This window comes from Hyla sarda, chromosome 1, assembly GCF_029499605.1.
Source record: "Hyla sarda isolate aHylSar1 chromosome 1, aHylSar1.hap1, whole genome shotgun sequence".
Taxonomy (NCBI): domain Eukaryota; kingdom Metazoa; phylum Chordata; class Amphibia; order Anura; family Hylidae; genus Hyla; species Hyla sarda.
This window is the reverse complement of record NC_079189.1, coordinates 193916993-193932808: the sequence shown is the minus strand read 5'-3', so window position 1 is coordinate 193932808 and position 15816 is coordinate 193916993. Positions and strand designations below refer to the sequence as shown.

Here is a 15816-nt window from a genome sequence, read left to right as displayed (position 1 = left end):
GCTGATAAGTTCTGGAAGGATTATGATTTTTAAATAGAAGTAATTTACAAATCTGTTTAACTTTCTGGCACCAGTTGATTTAGAAAAAAAAGGGTTTCCTCCTGGAGTACCACTTTAAATCCTCTTTCTTCTCCATTCTGATGTTCAGTTTCGAATTTCAGCAAGTTGTCTTGACCACGTCTACATGCATAAAGAGCTGATTGACAGTCTAATCCCTGCTGATCCAATACTGATGGTTTGAAAATCCCCTGGCGATCAGATGATCACAGGATTTCCTTCTGTTAACCCTAGAACAGCTGGGATCTGTGGGTGAACCCCACCAGCTAGTGTTCAACCCTCTCACCGCCATAGGGGAAAGGAATTACACCACATAGCTAAATGAGACCACACAGCTGTCCATGTATTGCAGTCTGGGAAGGAAACTCTCTGTGAGGCTGCTCTTCACTCTAAGAATATAAGAGTTCTGAAGCATAATTGGTATTGTGAAATAGGTTTTCTAAACCAGACAACCCCTCCAAGCTTAAATATTCTTTATTATGTAGGAGACATGAACAGCCTCAGTGAAAAGTCAAAGCAAAAACTTTACTTATTGTTACAAAGTGAAGATGCAGACAAGAACTGGTCCACACTGGCACAATACCTTGGCCTGGGAATCTTAAACAATGCTTTCAGGTTAAGTCCTTCTCCTTCCAAAACATTACTGGACAATTTTGAGGTAAGAATGAATTAAGTTGAATATTTGTCCTCCCTCTTTCTAGGGAAACTTAAAGTGTTACTGTCATAGTGACATGTTCAAAGTTTTCATCAGTCTGGGTCTGAGTGTTCAGATCCCCACCGATCGATAGAAGAAGCAAGGAGAAGCGCTTGGGCGAGCATTGCGCTCCCTGTCTCACTGTGGGAGATGGATTCTACAAGAAGTCTATGGAGGCCGTCTCCTGTGGAGAGCCAGGGAAAGAAGTGATCAGCGCTTCTCCTGCCTCATTCCAAAGCTCGGTTGGTGGTCTGAACGCCCAGACTGCTATAAAAAAAAAGTTTGACATCTCTATCTAGAAATATAGCATTTCTTTTACTGTTAGTTTTTTGGGAGTCAGTAGAAGTATAAAATTTAAATTTAGCTTTCAGTTATTCCAATAACAATAATAAACAATGTAGTGTCAATGTATCCTGTGATACTTTACAATCACATTTATTTTAGTGACTAATATAGCTTTGTTTATTTGTAGTCATCAAATTGTAGGCTCTTACAGGGTCCTTTCTCCTTTTGTGTTGTTGGTGCTTACTCCTTTTTATAACTTATTTTACTTTTCGTTTTTCTGTGGAACATATTTTTGTCATATAAATGATTTTTTAACTGTTTTTTTTTATTTTTTTTTATTTATTTTTTTTAAAATCTTTCATATAATAAAACCCTAGAACAGCTGGGATCTGTGGGTGAACCCCACCATTTAAAGGAGATATGCGGCGGAAAAAACTCATTCTTGTGTCTCTGTCACTCTCATAGAGTTGAATGGAGGGGGGGGGGGGGGGGGGGTTCTACCAGCTTCTGTGCTGGGTGCGACACGTCATTACGGGAGCAGAGCCTGGGCCAAGCCGGGCCCCATACAGGAGATTGTGGGGGGTCCCCGTGAATAGAGGATCAGTTTTTTTTCTGCCACATATCTCCTTTAATCATCTTATGTGTCAAGATAAAACATTAAACATTTGAATACTAACCCTTTAGACAACTGTTCATGCTTCCTTTAAATGGCAGCAGCTATTGTTTGTGTTCACAAAGCTATGTTTCTCACCATAACAGGTTTCAGGAGGAACAATAGCAGAACTTCTTACTGCCTTAAAAACAATGTCATACACAGAAGCTATTGATATTATTGAGCAGTCACAGACAAGCATTAAACATACACAGAAAGCTTCAGATTCTTCAGAAGCACAAGAAAAAGGTGAGTGTCTCACTCTCTCACTAACTATATATATATATATATATATATATACTGTATATACTTTCATTTAGTAGTAGCATTCTGGGTGTTATTGCATGTAAATTAACTCAAATATTAGTGAGATTAAAGATATTATCCTTGTGCTAAAAAGTATTAAAAAAAAAGATGTATAGGCAGAACTACCTTTATATTTAATGCTTTGTCTAAGGGTTAAATCACCAATAAGTCTTTAGATGCAGCACCACAATACGCGTTTCCATACGAGCAGTTTTTTTTTAACAATGCTTTTGCCTATTTCACTAATACAATTTGTGAGCATAACCTTATGGATGATTATCACTGAACCATATTGCTTACTAAAAATAAACGTTTGTATTTTAGTTAATTAAATTGTTTTTAGCGCAAGGGCCAAAACAAGAAACAACAATATAGATTTACAGATGACAGGTTAATATATCAGTAAATATTAGTGGACAGCCAGATTACCATCAAATAAAAAAAAAAAATAGCACAAAAATTAAAAGATATAGCTCTACAACCAGCCCATTATTATATATTCCCAGCATAACAACAAACAAGTTAAAGTTCCAACACATTTCCTCCATAAGGCCAAAGGTTTATCGGGGGACCAATAAATGGACTATAAAAAAAAAAAATTCATAAAAAATAAAAACACTGGCTACATATAAATCGCATTATGTGATCATGAATAATATAATTTTATTTATATAGCGTACACAGATTCCTCAAGGCTGTAGAATATACTCTTTTCAGATGTTGACCTTGGTGGGAGTTGAACCCAGGACCCCCGCCCTGCAAGGCAACAGTGATAACCACTGAGCCACCGTGCTGCCAGTTCAACAACTGCACTATAATTTTCAAATACGGTCATGAAAACCAAGATGGTCAAATGGTGCCAACAACCAGGCTAAAGTAGCCACTCACTCAACACCCCCTTGCCTGATAAAGAGGAGCACCACAAAGGCTATATTCACGCAGTATATAAACATATATACAGTCATGGCCGTAAATGTTGGCACCCCTGAAATATTTCTAGAAAATTAAGTATTTCTCACAGAAAAGGATTGCAGTAACACATGTTTTGCCATACACGTTTATTCCCTTTGCGTGTATTGGAACTAAACCAAAAAAGGGAGGAAAAAAAGCAAATTGGGCATAATGTCACACCAAACTCCAAAATTGGGCTGGACAAAATGATTGGCACCCTTAACTTAATATTTGGTTGCACACCCTTTGAAAAAAATAACTGAAATCAGTCGCTTCCTATAACCATCAATAAGCTTCTTACACTTCTCAATCGGAATGTTGGACCACTCTTCCTTTGTAAACTGCTCCAGGTCTCTCTTATTGGAAGGCGCCTTTCCCCAACAGCAATTTTAAGATCTCTCCACAAGTGTTCAATGGGATTTAGATCTGGACTCATTGCTGGCCACTTCAGAACTCTCCAGCGCTTTGTTGCCATCCATTTCTGGGTGTTTTTTGATGGATGTTTGGGGTCATTGTCCTGCTGGAAGACCCAAGATCTTGGACGCAAACCCAGCTTTCTGACACTGGGCTGTACAGTGCGACCCAAAATTCATTGGTAATCCTCAGATTTCATGATGCCTTGCACACATTCAAGGCATCCAGTGCCAGCAAAACAACCCCAAAACATCATTGAACCTTCACTATATTTCACTGTAGGTACTGTGTTCTTTTCTTTGTAGGCCTCATTCTGTTTTCATTAAACAGTAGAATTATGTGCTTTACCAAAAAGCTTTATCTTGGTCTCATCTGTCCACAAGACATTTTCCCAGAAGGATTTTAGCTTACTTAAGTTCATTTTGACAAAATGTAATCTTACTTTTTTATGTCTCTGTGTTAGCAGTGGGGTCCTCCTGGGTCTCCTGCCATAGAGTTTCATTTTCATTTAAATGTCGGCAGAGTTTGCGCGGACACTGATACTCCCTGAGCCTGCAGGACTGCTTGAATATCTTTGGAACTTGTTTGGGGCTGCTTATTCACCATCTGGACTATCCTGCGTTGACACCTTACATCAATTTTTCTCTTCAGTCCATGCCCAGGGAGATTAGCTACAGTGCCATGGGTTGCAAACTTCTTGATAATGTTGCACAGTGGACAAAGGCAAATCTAGATCTCTGGAGATGGACTTGAGAACCAAAATTGTGGAAAAATATCAACAATCTCAAGGTTCCAAGTCCTCAGACAGTTCTCTTTTCTTTCTGTTGTCCATGCTTAGTGTGGCACCCACATACACACACAATGCAAAGACTAAGTGAACTTCTCTCCTCTATCTGCTTTCAGGTGTGATTGTTATATTGTCCACACCTGTTACTTGCCCCAGGTGAGTTTAAAGAAGCATCACATGCTTGAAACAATCTTATTTTTCCACAATTTTGAAAGGGTGCCAATAATTTTGTCCAGACCATTTTTGGAGTTTGGTGTGACATTATGTCCAATTTTTTCCTCCCATTTTTGGTTTAGTTTCAATACACACAAAGGGAATAAACATGTGTATAGCAAAACATGTGTTACTGCAATCCTTTTCTGAGAGAAATACCGTACTTGATTTTCTAGAAAAATTTCAAGGGTGCCAACATTTATGGCCATGACTGTATGAAGCTGTGACATTGATTTAAAATAATGGACTTTTATTTGCAAAATAATATGTTTTATAAAAATCAGTGCCTGCATTGTACAAATAAAAAAACCTGCAGCAAGACTATTAAATTAAATAAGTTGAACTTGAGGGCAGGGAGCATGACTGCTGTATATGCTGATGACCTCTTGCTACTGGTTTCATATCCTGCAACAGCATTCAGTTTGCAAACATGAACAATGCACGGCAGATTATCTGTAAAACAAATACCTCCACCTACCGAGACTACATTACTGAATATGTTCCCAAAAGGTTATAAAGAATCATACATTTGTTTGATGCAACATTTGATTGCCATTGCCGGGCTCCTTGTTCCTCCGCATCGGATAACTCCAGACTGGAGGAGGCATAGAAACTGAATGTGCATAAAATATGGCAATCCCATTCCAGATACACATTCCTAAATGCTTGGACTCCTTGGGCTACTTTTCAGGCAGCTCTCTTAGTTTAAAGCTTTATTGCAAAGATGTATCAGATAACCTAAAAGAAACTGCGGCAGGTCCTATAAATACAATCTGAATATTTAAAGGTTAAGTACTGTTTGATGTTCCTCATTTATGGGACTTTTTGTACCTTAACTATAGAAGGCTCAGCAAAGTTTGGTGTGTACCCACCAGTCTAATTCTTTGTGTCTTTCCACTATAACAAAACTTGCCCCTAGCCTTTCAGGCAGATAGCTGGGGTGCCGGGTGAGAGATCGTAAGGGGGTCCCAGTGGTCAGACCCCTGCAGATAAGGGATACGTTTTGGTTATATTGGACTACTCCTTTAATATAAAACACAATAGCTATATAAGATAATACAATAATATAAAAAAAAACAATGGTTTACTATAGCAAGTGTAAGACTTCTGGTATAATTTGTGCCAAAATATTGGCTAACATATGTGCTTTATTTGTTTTTGGGGACAGGGACATTATAATTCAGTGGTATACCATGCACCAAAATTGTGGCATAACATTTTAGTGTAATGCAAGCTACCTCATAGTTGGTCTAAACTGAGGATGGACCAGATTTATTTAACACCATGATACACTGTGATACATTTGGTGCATTTTTAGGTTGTCTGGTGCACTGTGTAATAAATAAAAACCACTGAGCATTGTGTTTTTCCCCCCCAACACAGAATTTATTGTTATTCTCTTTTATGTAGATCCCGAGATAGCAGCATGTGATGAATTCAAGCAACAATACCAGGAGAGCATGTGCGATAGCGGGGTGGAAACATCCTTTAGAAAGCTGAACCTTTCACATTGTGAATTTGAGAAAGTAGGGTCTGGACTCTCAGAACTCCATTCTCAACTTGATGTTCCGCTCATCTGAAATAGTGCTGTGTAAAAGACTGTGCTTTCTAAAGGCAACCAATCTACACTGGAAACTATAGAGCCACTGAAAAGACTGAGGCATCATACAGACTTGTTACATTTGACACCTCAACGTGTGTAACCAAAGATTATCAATTTCAGATGTTTCTAAGTCTCAATCACTTATATCAAGGCACAGGGGACTTGGAGGTTTGTTGAAAATGGCAGAACATTTTTAATTCTATTATTGTCCCTCAGTTAACTGCCAGTAGAAAGGTTTGTGACTTAATTATTTACATATTGGCGTGAAATACATATTAAGTCTGGCACCTTGTAACCTTTTTCAGGTCTTTGTTTTAATATCTTATTATATATATTTTAAGAAAGGTTTTATATTGTGCATTTTATAATAAAATAATGAATTCCTTCTAGCTTTGTTTCTTCTAGATTTGTAACACTAATAATCCATAAAAAGCTACTCTAAAGCTTTACTAAACTAGATCTGAAAAAATGTTTTTAATATAGTATTTAAGACACTAGATAAAAAAAACCAAGACATTTAAAGCACCTAAATATTAACATGTCACACAGTCATTCACCCTTTTATAAGAAAATACTACTCTACAACTCTATAGGCACTACACAGTATATACTAGAACCCTATAAAAACATCTGTATATGCATTACACAGATTTTATTGTATTGATTTTTAGGAAAATAAGTGGGATTAACGACAGTCTAAATAGGGTATTTATATTTTTTAGACCGTTATTAACTCTTGACAACTTTGTCAGAATATGGAGGCTCTTAAAGTAGCAAGAAATGAATTTAATTTAATATGCAATGCGTTTCCAACAAAATAAATTAAGGATCAGAAGGATATGTTTTTTCCATATCTCTTACAGGGTTAAATGGAGAAAGGGGAGTGCGCGTAGCCAAGCTATCTGGAGCCCATGTTCACAGATTTAAAAAAAAAATCTTTATACACATCTCGACAAGAAGATTTTTAAAGAAAAAGTTCCTATTTAAAGTGACATAACATATTACTTAAAAGTGCTTAATGTATATCTATGTCTGTGGTGGGAACAGGGAACCTTTCAGTGTTTTCATGCTGCCCAAACAGAAGACAGCATGAAACAGAGAGGAGAGGAAATGTGATCCTGACACACTGTAATATAATCTGGAATACTTGGGAAATTTAGAAAATAATTAGGGCAGTTCGCAGTGGCTGCTCTCTGCACCCTGCTGGTCTTAAGTGTCTCTCCCTATGTGTGTATAAGTGTTTCATATTAAATCATTGTGTGCCGAGATGGGCAGCATGAAACCACTGACAGGTTTCTTTTAAAGTGTACCTGTCCTAAAGAAAACTTTATATAATGTAGATAATACTATTATATGTATATTTGTAATAAACATTGATTAAAAAACGTGTATATTTTTGGGTGAACAAATGCTGTCCCTGCAGCTATTGCCTTTGAGTCTCTGTGTGGAGACCAAATACAGGAAGTGAGGACAGGACTCTGTGCAGGCTCCTGGCTTGTCAATCATCCTGAGGGGGGTGTCACAGAGCCTCACTGCACAGAGCCCTGCTTGTCCACCCACACCTCCCGTATTTGGACTTCTCACAGACACACAGGCACTAGTTTTAGGGACAAAAATATACACATTTTTTTTAACCAATGTATATTACAGATATACATATAATAGTATTATCTTCATTATAAAAAAAGTTTTTGTTAATGACAGGTACAGACAAATTGGACAAGTATGTCAGTTTTAATTCATGCCTGTCACAGCATATTCCTACAGGGAAAACATCCCAGTACAGGTAATAAGTGTATATTATAATACAGTTGGTCTGTCCATGAGAGGACAACATATGTATAACGTTTGCTATGCAGAGTACCCCTTTAAGCACTTACCACTGTTTGTATTAATAGTGCTTAGTAACAGCCAAACAGAAGAACATTTTATGACATAAGATATTAAAAATAATAAAAAAGAATCCAAATATTTTATTCAGTGCTTGAAAATGTGTACATTCTAACACAGCTTATAGCACCAGGCTCCAGAGTCCTATTGATAAATGTCCTGTATGGTGGATATGTGGAGTGACTTCTTTAGATCATCAATGGTTGTAGGTTCCCAGGCATAGAAATAAACTACTGTCTTCTCCGCAATAAGAAGAAATCCATTATCACTGAACCTTCCTGAAATGTCCCAGACATCAAGCCAAACAAAAGCAGATGGACTGGAGCTAATCAGGGTAAACACAAAAGCTGCCTCTTCAATGGAAATAGACACCTAAAGAAAAAGAAAAAAAAAACACATGAAATTACCATAAACTTAAAATAGCATAATTTAACCCCTTGAGGACAGGCCATTTTTCATTTTTGCACTTTCGTTTTTATCCTCCTCACCTTCTAAAAATCATAGCGCTTTCAATTTTCCACCTACAGACCCATATGAGGGCTTGTTTTTTGCATCACTCATTTCACTTTGTAATGACATCATATCACAAAATCTTATTCAATCTGGAGGCTCATCTGAGGGGGGAATTGAGGTGCTCATCTAAGGTTAAAGTCACAGCGGCGTGGTCAGACCACTGGATGACCTCAATGGAGGAGTCAATGGAGAGAGGAATTATCGACCTATCAACTAAGAAGTCTATCCTAGAGTACACATTGTGCATTCCAGAATGAAACATGTAGTCACGTTCGAGAGCATGGTGAGAACGCCATACATCATAAAGATCTTCCTTCCAAAGAAGATCCGCCAGTGGTGTGGGAACTCTAGTTTTTGGAGATGTGGAGTCTACATGGGGATCTATAGTGATATTAAAATCTCCGCACATAAGCAATTTACCCTCTCGCACTGAGTGTATGGTATGCATGAGAGCTTTCAAAAAGCGTTGCTGGAAGGTATTTGGGGCATATAATGCGACTAATGTATATACCACGTTATTCATAGTACAAATCAAGATCACAAACCGGCCCTTAGGGTCAGAAATTTGGTTTTGTAAGAGAAATGTGACGGTATTTCTGATGGCTATCGCTACACCTCTGGTTTTAGTGTGAAAGTGGGAATGGAAAATCTGGGGCTACAACCTTAATGCATCTCTGAATAGCAAATGCGTCTCTTGTATGCATAAAACCTCCCCTCTCAAATCTAGTATCTGCCTCCACATATGAGATCGCTTCATCGGGCTATTAAGACCATTGGTGCTGATACTAATAAGCTTTAACACCATGATATACTAGTAAGAACAGTAAAATATTTGAAACAAATACATGGTAACCTAGTGAGGGTGGAGCACTTCCCAGCGAGAGTGTCTCTCTGCCCCCCCCCCCCCCCCCAAGTATGGCACAGGTAAGGTGGTAAAAAGACCAAGTAGACAGATAGCATAAACTAGGACGGTCAAAGTAAGAAGAAAAAAAACCAACCAACCAACATGCAGAAAGCAATGGAAAGGATACACATCAAAAGAGAGTGTAAGATGGAGAACCATCAAACATCGTGGGGTCAGAGTCCCATCTGCAGGTAAGTCCCGAACAGTCATCCAGCCATCATCATGCAGTGGACCATTCGCCTTGGAACTTCGTCGGAGCCGAGGTCAGAGGAGCAGGAATTGAGATATCCCAGTCCTTCAGGAGGAGCTTGCCTTTTTCAACCGAGGTGATTACATGCAGTTTATCCTTGTGGTGTACCAGCAAGCGCACCGGGAAGCCCCACCTGTAGGGCATATCAGGAGTGCGGAGGTGATGGGGTTAAAAGCATGCCGAATTTGCAATGTGGCAGCAGATAAGTCCGCAAATACCATGGTCTTATAGAACGGGGCTGGCAGGCCTTTGTTTTTCCTGGAGAAGGACATTAGTTCCTCCTTAACGCTGAAAAAATTTATGCGGGCGAGCACATCTCTCGGAACTGTCTCAGCAAGATGCTTGGGTCTGGGGACTCTGAGCCCTGTCAATCTCCAAATCAGCAGGCGGCAAGTTAGGTAAGGCAGTTTGCAGAAGGGTACGGACATACTGAGGAATGTCTCTGGGGGGGGGGGGGATGGACTCTGGGATTCCCCTCAGCTTTACGTTATTCCTCCTACCTCTGTCCTCAAGGTCCGCCAGTTTAGCTTTCATAACTGAGACTGTATCCTCAACGGAATTATGGGCATCTATGAGCTCATTGTGGGAGCCGGCAAAGTCCCCAAATTTTTTTCCATGTGATCAATCCTGCCTCCCAGATCCCTTATCTCTACACAGAGGATTAAGCAGAGAGTGAAAGACAATAAAGACTTGGGTTGAAGGAGCATCATCTCCTTCATAGTGGTGTCTGTTAAAGCCATGTTAGCCACCTGTAAGGCCATGAGGGCATCTCCACCTGAATTGAGCAGCTCGGCAGTGTGAAGTTGGGAGGTGCAGCCTATGTCTCCCTATAAGCCATCTATTTTCTGTCGCTGCTTGAGAGGGCTGCAGGAGGGGGAGGATGGAGCTGAGTCACGTAACACAGAAGCAGAGGTATGGTGGCGTTCACTCACCGATGGGGAGGAGGATCTGTTGCCATGTGAGGAGTGAGAACAGCAGACGGCCAGAGAATCATCACCCGCAGAGTCTCTCGGCGGCATTGCTGGGTCCATTGTGGAGCGCCTCAGGTTAGTGTGGGAGGACAGATGCGGAGGAGAGGCTCGCTGTTCTCTTGCAGAACACCTCTCGTGTCTCTCTTCTCTGCCGCCGCCATCTTGCGGGGGGCCTGCGGCTCTTGTGAAGTAAAATTTGCGAGCGTAGCATGGCCCGTTGGCTTCCTTCTTCTCCCGGGCATACTCAGGAGGTTAAGGCACCCGGTAGATGCAAAATTAGGTGGCTGGACGCGGTGGAAAGTCGATTTGTAACACTCCGGGAGACTGAGCTCTCAGCTCAGGCGTACATGCAGCAAGGCAGCCAGACCACGCTCCCCAAAATAAAATTTATGACAAAACCAGAAAAAAAATATTTGTGGGGCAAAATTTTTAAATACCCACCATATTGGAACTTTTTGGGGCTTCCGATTCTACGCAGTGCAATTTTCGGTAAAAATTCCACCTTATCTTTATTCTGTAGGTCCATATGGTTACAAGGATACCTAGTTTATATAGGTTTTACTACATGCACCAAAATAAGTACGTTTAAAATCGTCATCTTCTGACCCCTATAACCTTTTTATTTTTCCGTATATGGGGAGGGCTAATTTTTTGCGCCAGGAAGTTTTTATCGGTACCATTTGTTTTGATGTGACTTTTTGATCGCTTTTTTCACGTTTTTTAGGGTATACAAAGCGACCAAATTATGTATAAAAAAATTCAAAATTCTAAAATTTCTAAACGCCATTTACCATGCAGTTTAACCCCTTAAGGAACGACCCATTTTTTACCTCTATGACCAGGCTCTTTTTTTTTATTTGACATGTATCTCTTTAAATGGTAACTTTAGAACGCTTTTTCTGAGCAGAGCGATTCTGAGATAGTTTTTTCGTGACATATTGTACTTTATATAAGTGGTGCATTTTTGTTGAGACATGAAGGATTTTTTGTGAAAAACTTCAAAATATTGTGAAAAACGAAAATTTCTGGCGTTTTTTTATTTATTTATTTTATGGTGTACACTGTACGGTAAAAGTGATGTTATATTTATTCTGTGGGTCGGTACGATTATGGAGATACCCATTTCATATACGGTAGCTTTCTATGTTCTTTTTCCTTCTCTGAGCAAAATTCTTTTTCTGCCATTCATTTTCCAACAGCCGTAACTTTTTTATTTTTCCTCCGACACCATTGAGTAAGGGCTTATTTTTTTGCGGGATGAGCTGTACTTTTTATTGGTATTTTATTCCGCTATTTGTACCAAAATTGGCGAATTTTGCGCTTTTTTTAAAATGTTTTTTTTTTTTACGGCGTTCACCGTGTGGGATAATTTACATTATAGTTTTATAGTACACGTCATTACGGACGTGGCAATACCTATTACTTATATGATTTGTGTTTTTGATCTTTTTTGGTGATAATACAGGGCTTTTATTGGGACATTAAGGGGCATTTTTTTAAAAATTTTTACACTTCATACTTTTATTGAAGAACTTTTTATTTTATTTTTTACACTTTTTACAGGTTATACTATGCTGCAATACATTTGTACTGCAGCACAGTATAACCTGATGAGCTGCACACACTACAGCCTGTGCGATCCAGCCTCTGGCTGGATCTCACAGGCTTTCGTAGCAGGCATACAGGAGGTCATGATCTGACCTCCTGCTGCCATAGCAACCAACAGCGACCCGCGATTGGATTGCGGCGGCACCGTAGGAGAACAGGGGGAGAGCGCTCCCCCTGTCAATACCATAGATGCCGTCATCAGGATTGATCACGGCATCTGTGTGGTTAATGCTGCCCGGACCTACGTGATCGCGGCTCTGGCGGGACTCCGGCTGTGATTGACAGCCGGGTCCAGTCGCCGATCTCCTGCGCTGCCCGGAGATCGCTATGATGTATGCATACGTCCAATTGTGCGAACGTGTCAGATGATTGGACGTATGCATACATCCTATAGCAGGAAGGTGTTAATTAACATTCTACTTTTAACGTTCGGACATTTACGTTCGTGGAGATACCAAATATTTTTTTTTAATTTTGTTTACATATTTTTTATATGTAAATTTGGGGGAAAAGGGGGGTGATTCAAACTTTTAAAATGGAATAGGTTAATCTGTTTTTTTAAACTTTTATTTTACACACTTTATTAGTCCCCTTAGGGGACTTTAAGGAGGAATCTGCGCTCGATTGATAAAGCCTGGTTCAGCCAGGCTCTTAATAACAGAGCCACAGCCAGCACAGAAGGAGAGGTAAGCCCTCCGGCAATCCACCCCACTGGACCACCAGGGAGTCTGAAGGTCCCTTTAGACACCGCTGTCAGCTTTGACAGTGGCGATCTAAAGCGTTAATAGCCAGCGGCGGCAATTGCCGCATGTCTGCTATTAACAGCAGCCCCCAACTACAGGAATTAGCTCGGACCGGCCGGTATGGCGCGGGCTCGAGTCGGGAGCCTGCACCATACACAGTTTGCTGTCTCAGGACGAGACGGCTCTTCTTTTGCCAGTGGAAAATTAAAACTGTATTAACAGTTTGTTGTCTAAGTTCTATTAGGGCTTTTTTTCTTTTTTTTTTGTAGGACAAGTTGTACTTTTCAATTACATTATATGATAAAAATTTAAAGTGTATTACATAGCCAGAAAAAAAAAATATTTGTAGGGTAAATATGAACAAAAATAAAATTTTTGTTGGCAATGCATTTTTTGGGGAGTTTATCATGTGGTAAAACTGGACATGTAAACTTTATTTTATGGTTCAGAGCGATTCCAATAACACCAAACTTACCTTATTGATCACTTAATTTATTTTGGCATGTGACAAAAAAAACACAACTATTGGCATTCGGAATTTTTTTGCGTTTATGCCTTTTTACTTTAAGGTATCAGGAATATAAGAGTTTAGACAATTCCGATAACAAATACCTTTATTTTTATATTTACAGTGTTTTATTTGGAAAATGAGAAAAAAAAGCCTAATTGAAATTTTTATTGGGTTGGGGGGGGGGGGGGGGTTTATAACATTACAATGCGGGGGGGAGGAAGGTTTGAGGTAATGTGGGCATAATTCTTAAATGGAAGAAATTTGGAGCTGCCAGGACTTTTCCTAGCGTTGGTCACCCCACAAACTAAGTAATCGGGGAGATGGGCCTTGGTGAGAGAGTTGAGCAAGAACCTAATGCCAACTCTGGCTGAGTTTCAAACATTCTGTGTGCAGATGGGAAAAATTACATAGGGGCCAACATCGCTGCGGCACTCTACTCTGGCCACATAGAAGCTTATCATCAGTAAAGGACACCTCAAAGTCCGCCTGGAATTTGCAAAAAAAAACAAAAAACACACACCTAAAGGGTTCTCAGACTATTAGAAGCAAAATTCTATGGGCAGATGAAACCAAGGTTCAACTTTTTCGCCTCCGTTCTAAACAATATATTTGGAGAAAAATAGATACTGCTTCATCACCTGCCCAATACCATCCCTACAGTGAAGCAGGGTGGTGGCAGCTTTAGGGGTGTTTTTCAGTGGTTGGGACAGTCAGACTGGTCAGGGTTGAGGAAAGCTGAAAGGAGCAAAGTACAGAGATATTCTTTAGAGATGAGCGAACTTACAGTAAATTCGATTCGTCACAAACTTCTCAGCTCGGCAGTTGATGACTTATCCTGCGTAAATTAGTTCAGCCTTCAGGTGCTCCGGTGGGCTGGAAAAGGTAGATACATTCCTAGGAAAGAGTCTCCTAGGACTGTATCCACCTTTTCCAGCCCACCGGAGCACCTGAAAACTGAACTAATTTATGCAGGAAAAGTCATCCACTGCCGAGCCGAGAAGTTCGTGACGAATCGAATTTACTGTAAGTTTGCTCATCTCTAATATTCCTAATGATAACCTGATTCAGAGTGCTCTGGACCAAAGGTTTACCTTCCAGCAAGTCAATGATCCTAACCACACAGCCAAGATAAGATATGAGTGGCTTAGGGACAACTCTGAAAGTCCTTTAGTGGCCCTGCCAGAGTCCCGTCTTTAACCCCTTAAAGGACAACTGCAGCGCAATATACACTTATCCCCTATCTACAAGATAACGGGGCGCCGCCATTAGCGCTCATAGCGCCCCGTCTCCTCCCCGTCCCAATACACTTCTATTGGGGGAGGTACGAACGCTGCCTCCCCCAGAGAGATGTATGGAGGAGGCGTGCCGGCCGCAACGTCATGCTGCGGCTGGCACGCCCCCCTGCACGGGACAGCAGCGGCCCCCGTACAGGAGATCACAGGGGGTCCCAGCGGTCGGACCCCCCCGCGATCAAACACATATCCCCTATCCTGTGGATAGGGGATAAGTGTTAATCACGCTGCAGATGTCCTTTAAGGACAATTTTATTTTTAAGTTTTCGTTTTTTTCCTCCTCTCCTTCAAAAAAAAATCATAACTCTTATATTTTCATCCACAGACTAGTATGAGGGCTTGTTTTTGAGCAACCAGTTGTTCGTTGTAATGACATCACTCATCATAAAATGTATGGCGCAACAAAAAAAAAATACTATTTGTGCAGGGAAATTAAAAAGAAAACCGCAATTTTAAAATTTTTGGAAGGGTTTTTACTCCGTACAATTTATGGTAAAAATGACATGTGTTCTTTATTCTTTGGGTCAATACAATAAAAATGATACCCATAATTACATACTTTTCTATTACTGTTGCTCTTAAAAAAAAAAATTGCAGACTTTTTAACCAAATTAGTACAGTGACCCCTCGACCTACGATGGCCCCGACATACGATAATTTCAACATGCGATGGCCTCTCAGAGGTCATCGCATGTTGAAGGCAGCATCAACATACGATGCTTTTGTATGTCGGGGCCATCGCATAAACGGCTATTCGGCAGAGCAGACTGCTTCAGCTGCCACCGGATAGCGGTTTACGGTGCCCCGTGTGGTCCGCTAATGATCACTTACCTGTCCTCGGGGCTCCGGTGCATCTTCTTCAGGATCCCCCTGCATCGTCTGCTCTCTCCATCGACGTCATCACGTCGCTGCGCACACCGTCCAGTCATCCAATAGCAGCGGCGTGCGTAGCAACGTGATAGCGGCGACGTGAGAGCGAGGATGCCGGGGAAGCAGAGGCCTTGCCAGAGCGTCGGGGACACCCCGGGGACGTGGCGACATCCAGGGCAGCGGTAATGAGCGGTGATGGGACAGGTGGGGACAGGTGAGTAAACTTCCTTTAACAGTGGTCTTCAACCTGTTGCAAAACTACAACTCCCAGCATGCCCGGACAGCGGTTGGCTGTCCGGGCA

The 15816-nt window shown here is 40.7% G+C and overlaps 2 protein-coding genes across 5 annotated transcripts in view; one reads left to right on the top strand and one right to left on the bottom strand.

The window, feature by feature from the left end:
• The window catches only part of NFKB1 (nuclear factor kappa B subunit 1), a 128554-nt gene extending 120782 nt beyond the window's left edge, over positions 1–7772 (top strand). For both annotated transcript variants that reach the window (XM_056566460.1, XM_056566452.1), the window contains 3 exons: positions 543–715; positions 1796–1937; positions 5770–7772. In XM_056566460.1, the coding sequence (XP_056422435.1) occupies positions 543–715; positions 1796–1937; positions 5770–5939 (485 nt within the window). In that variant the 3' untranslated portion in view covers positions 5940–7772. The remainder of the gene's footprint in view (positions 1–542; positions 716–1795; positions 1938–5769) is intronic.
• A 148-nt stretch (positions 7773–7920) lies between these two features.
• MANBA (mannosidase beta) overlaps positions 7921–15816 on the bottom strand; it is a 108264-nt gene continuing 100368 nt past the window's right edge. For all 3 annotated transcript variants that reach the window (XM_056566472.1, XM_056566478.1, XM_056566487.1), the window contains one exon: positions 7921–8224. In XM_056566472.1, the coding sequence (XP_056422447.1) occupies positions 7997–8224 (228 nt within the window). In that variant the 3' untranslated portion in view covers positions 7921–7996. The remainder of the gene's footprint in view (positions 8225–15816) is intronic.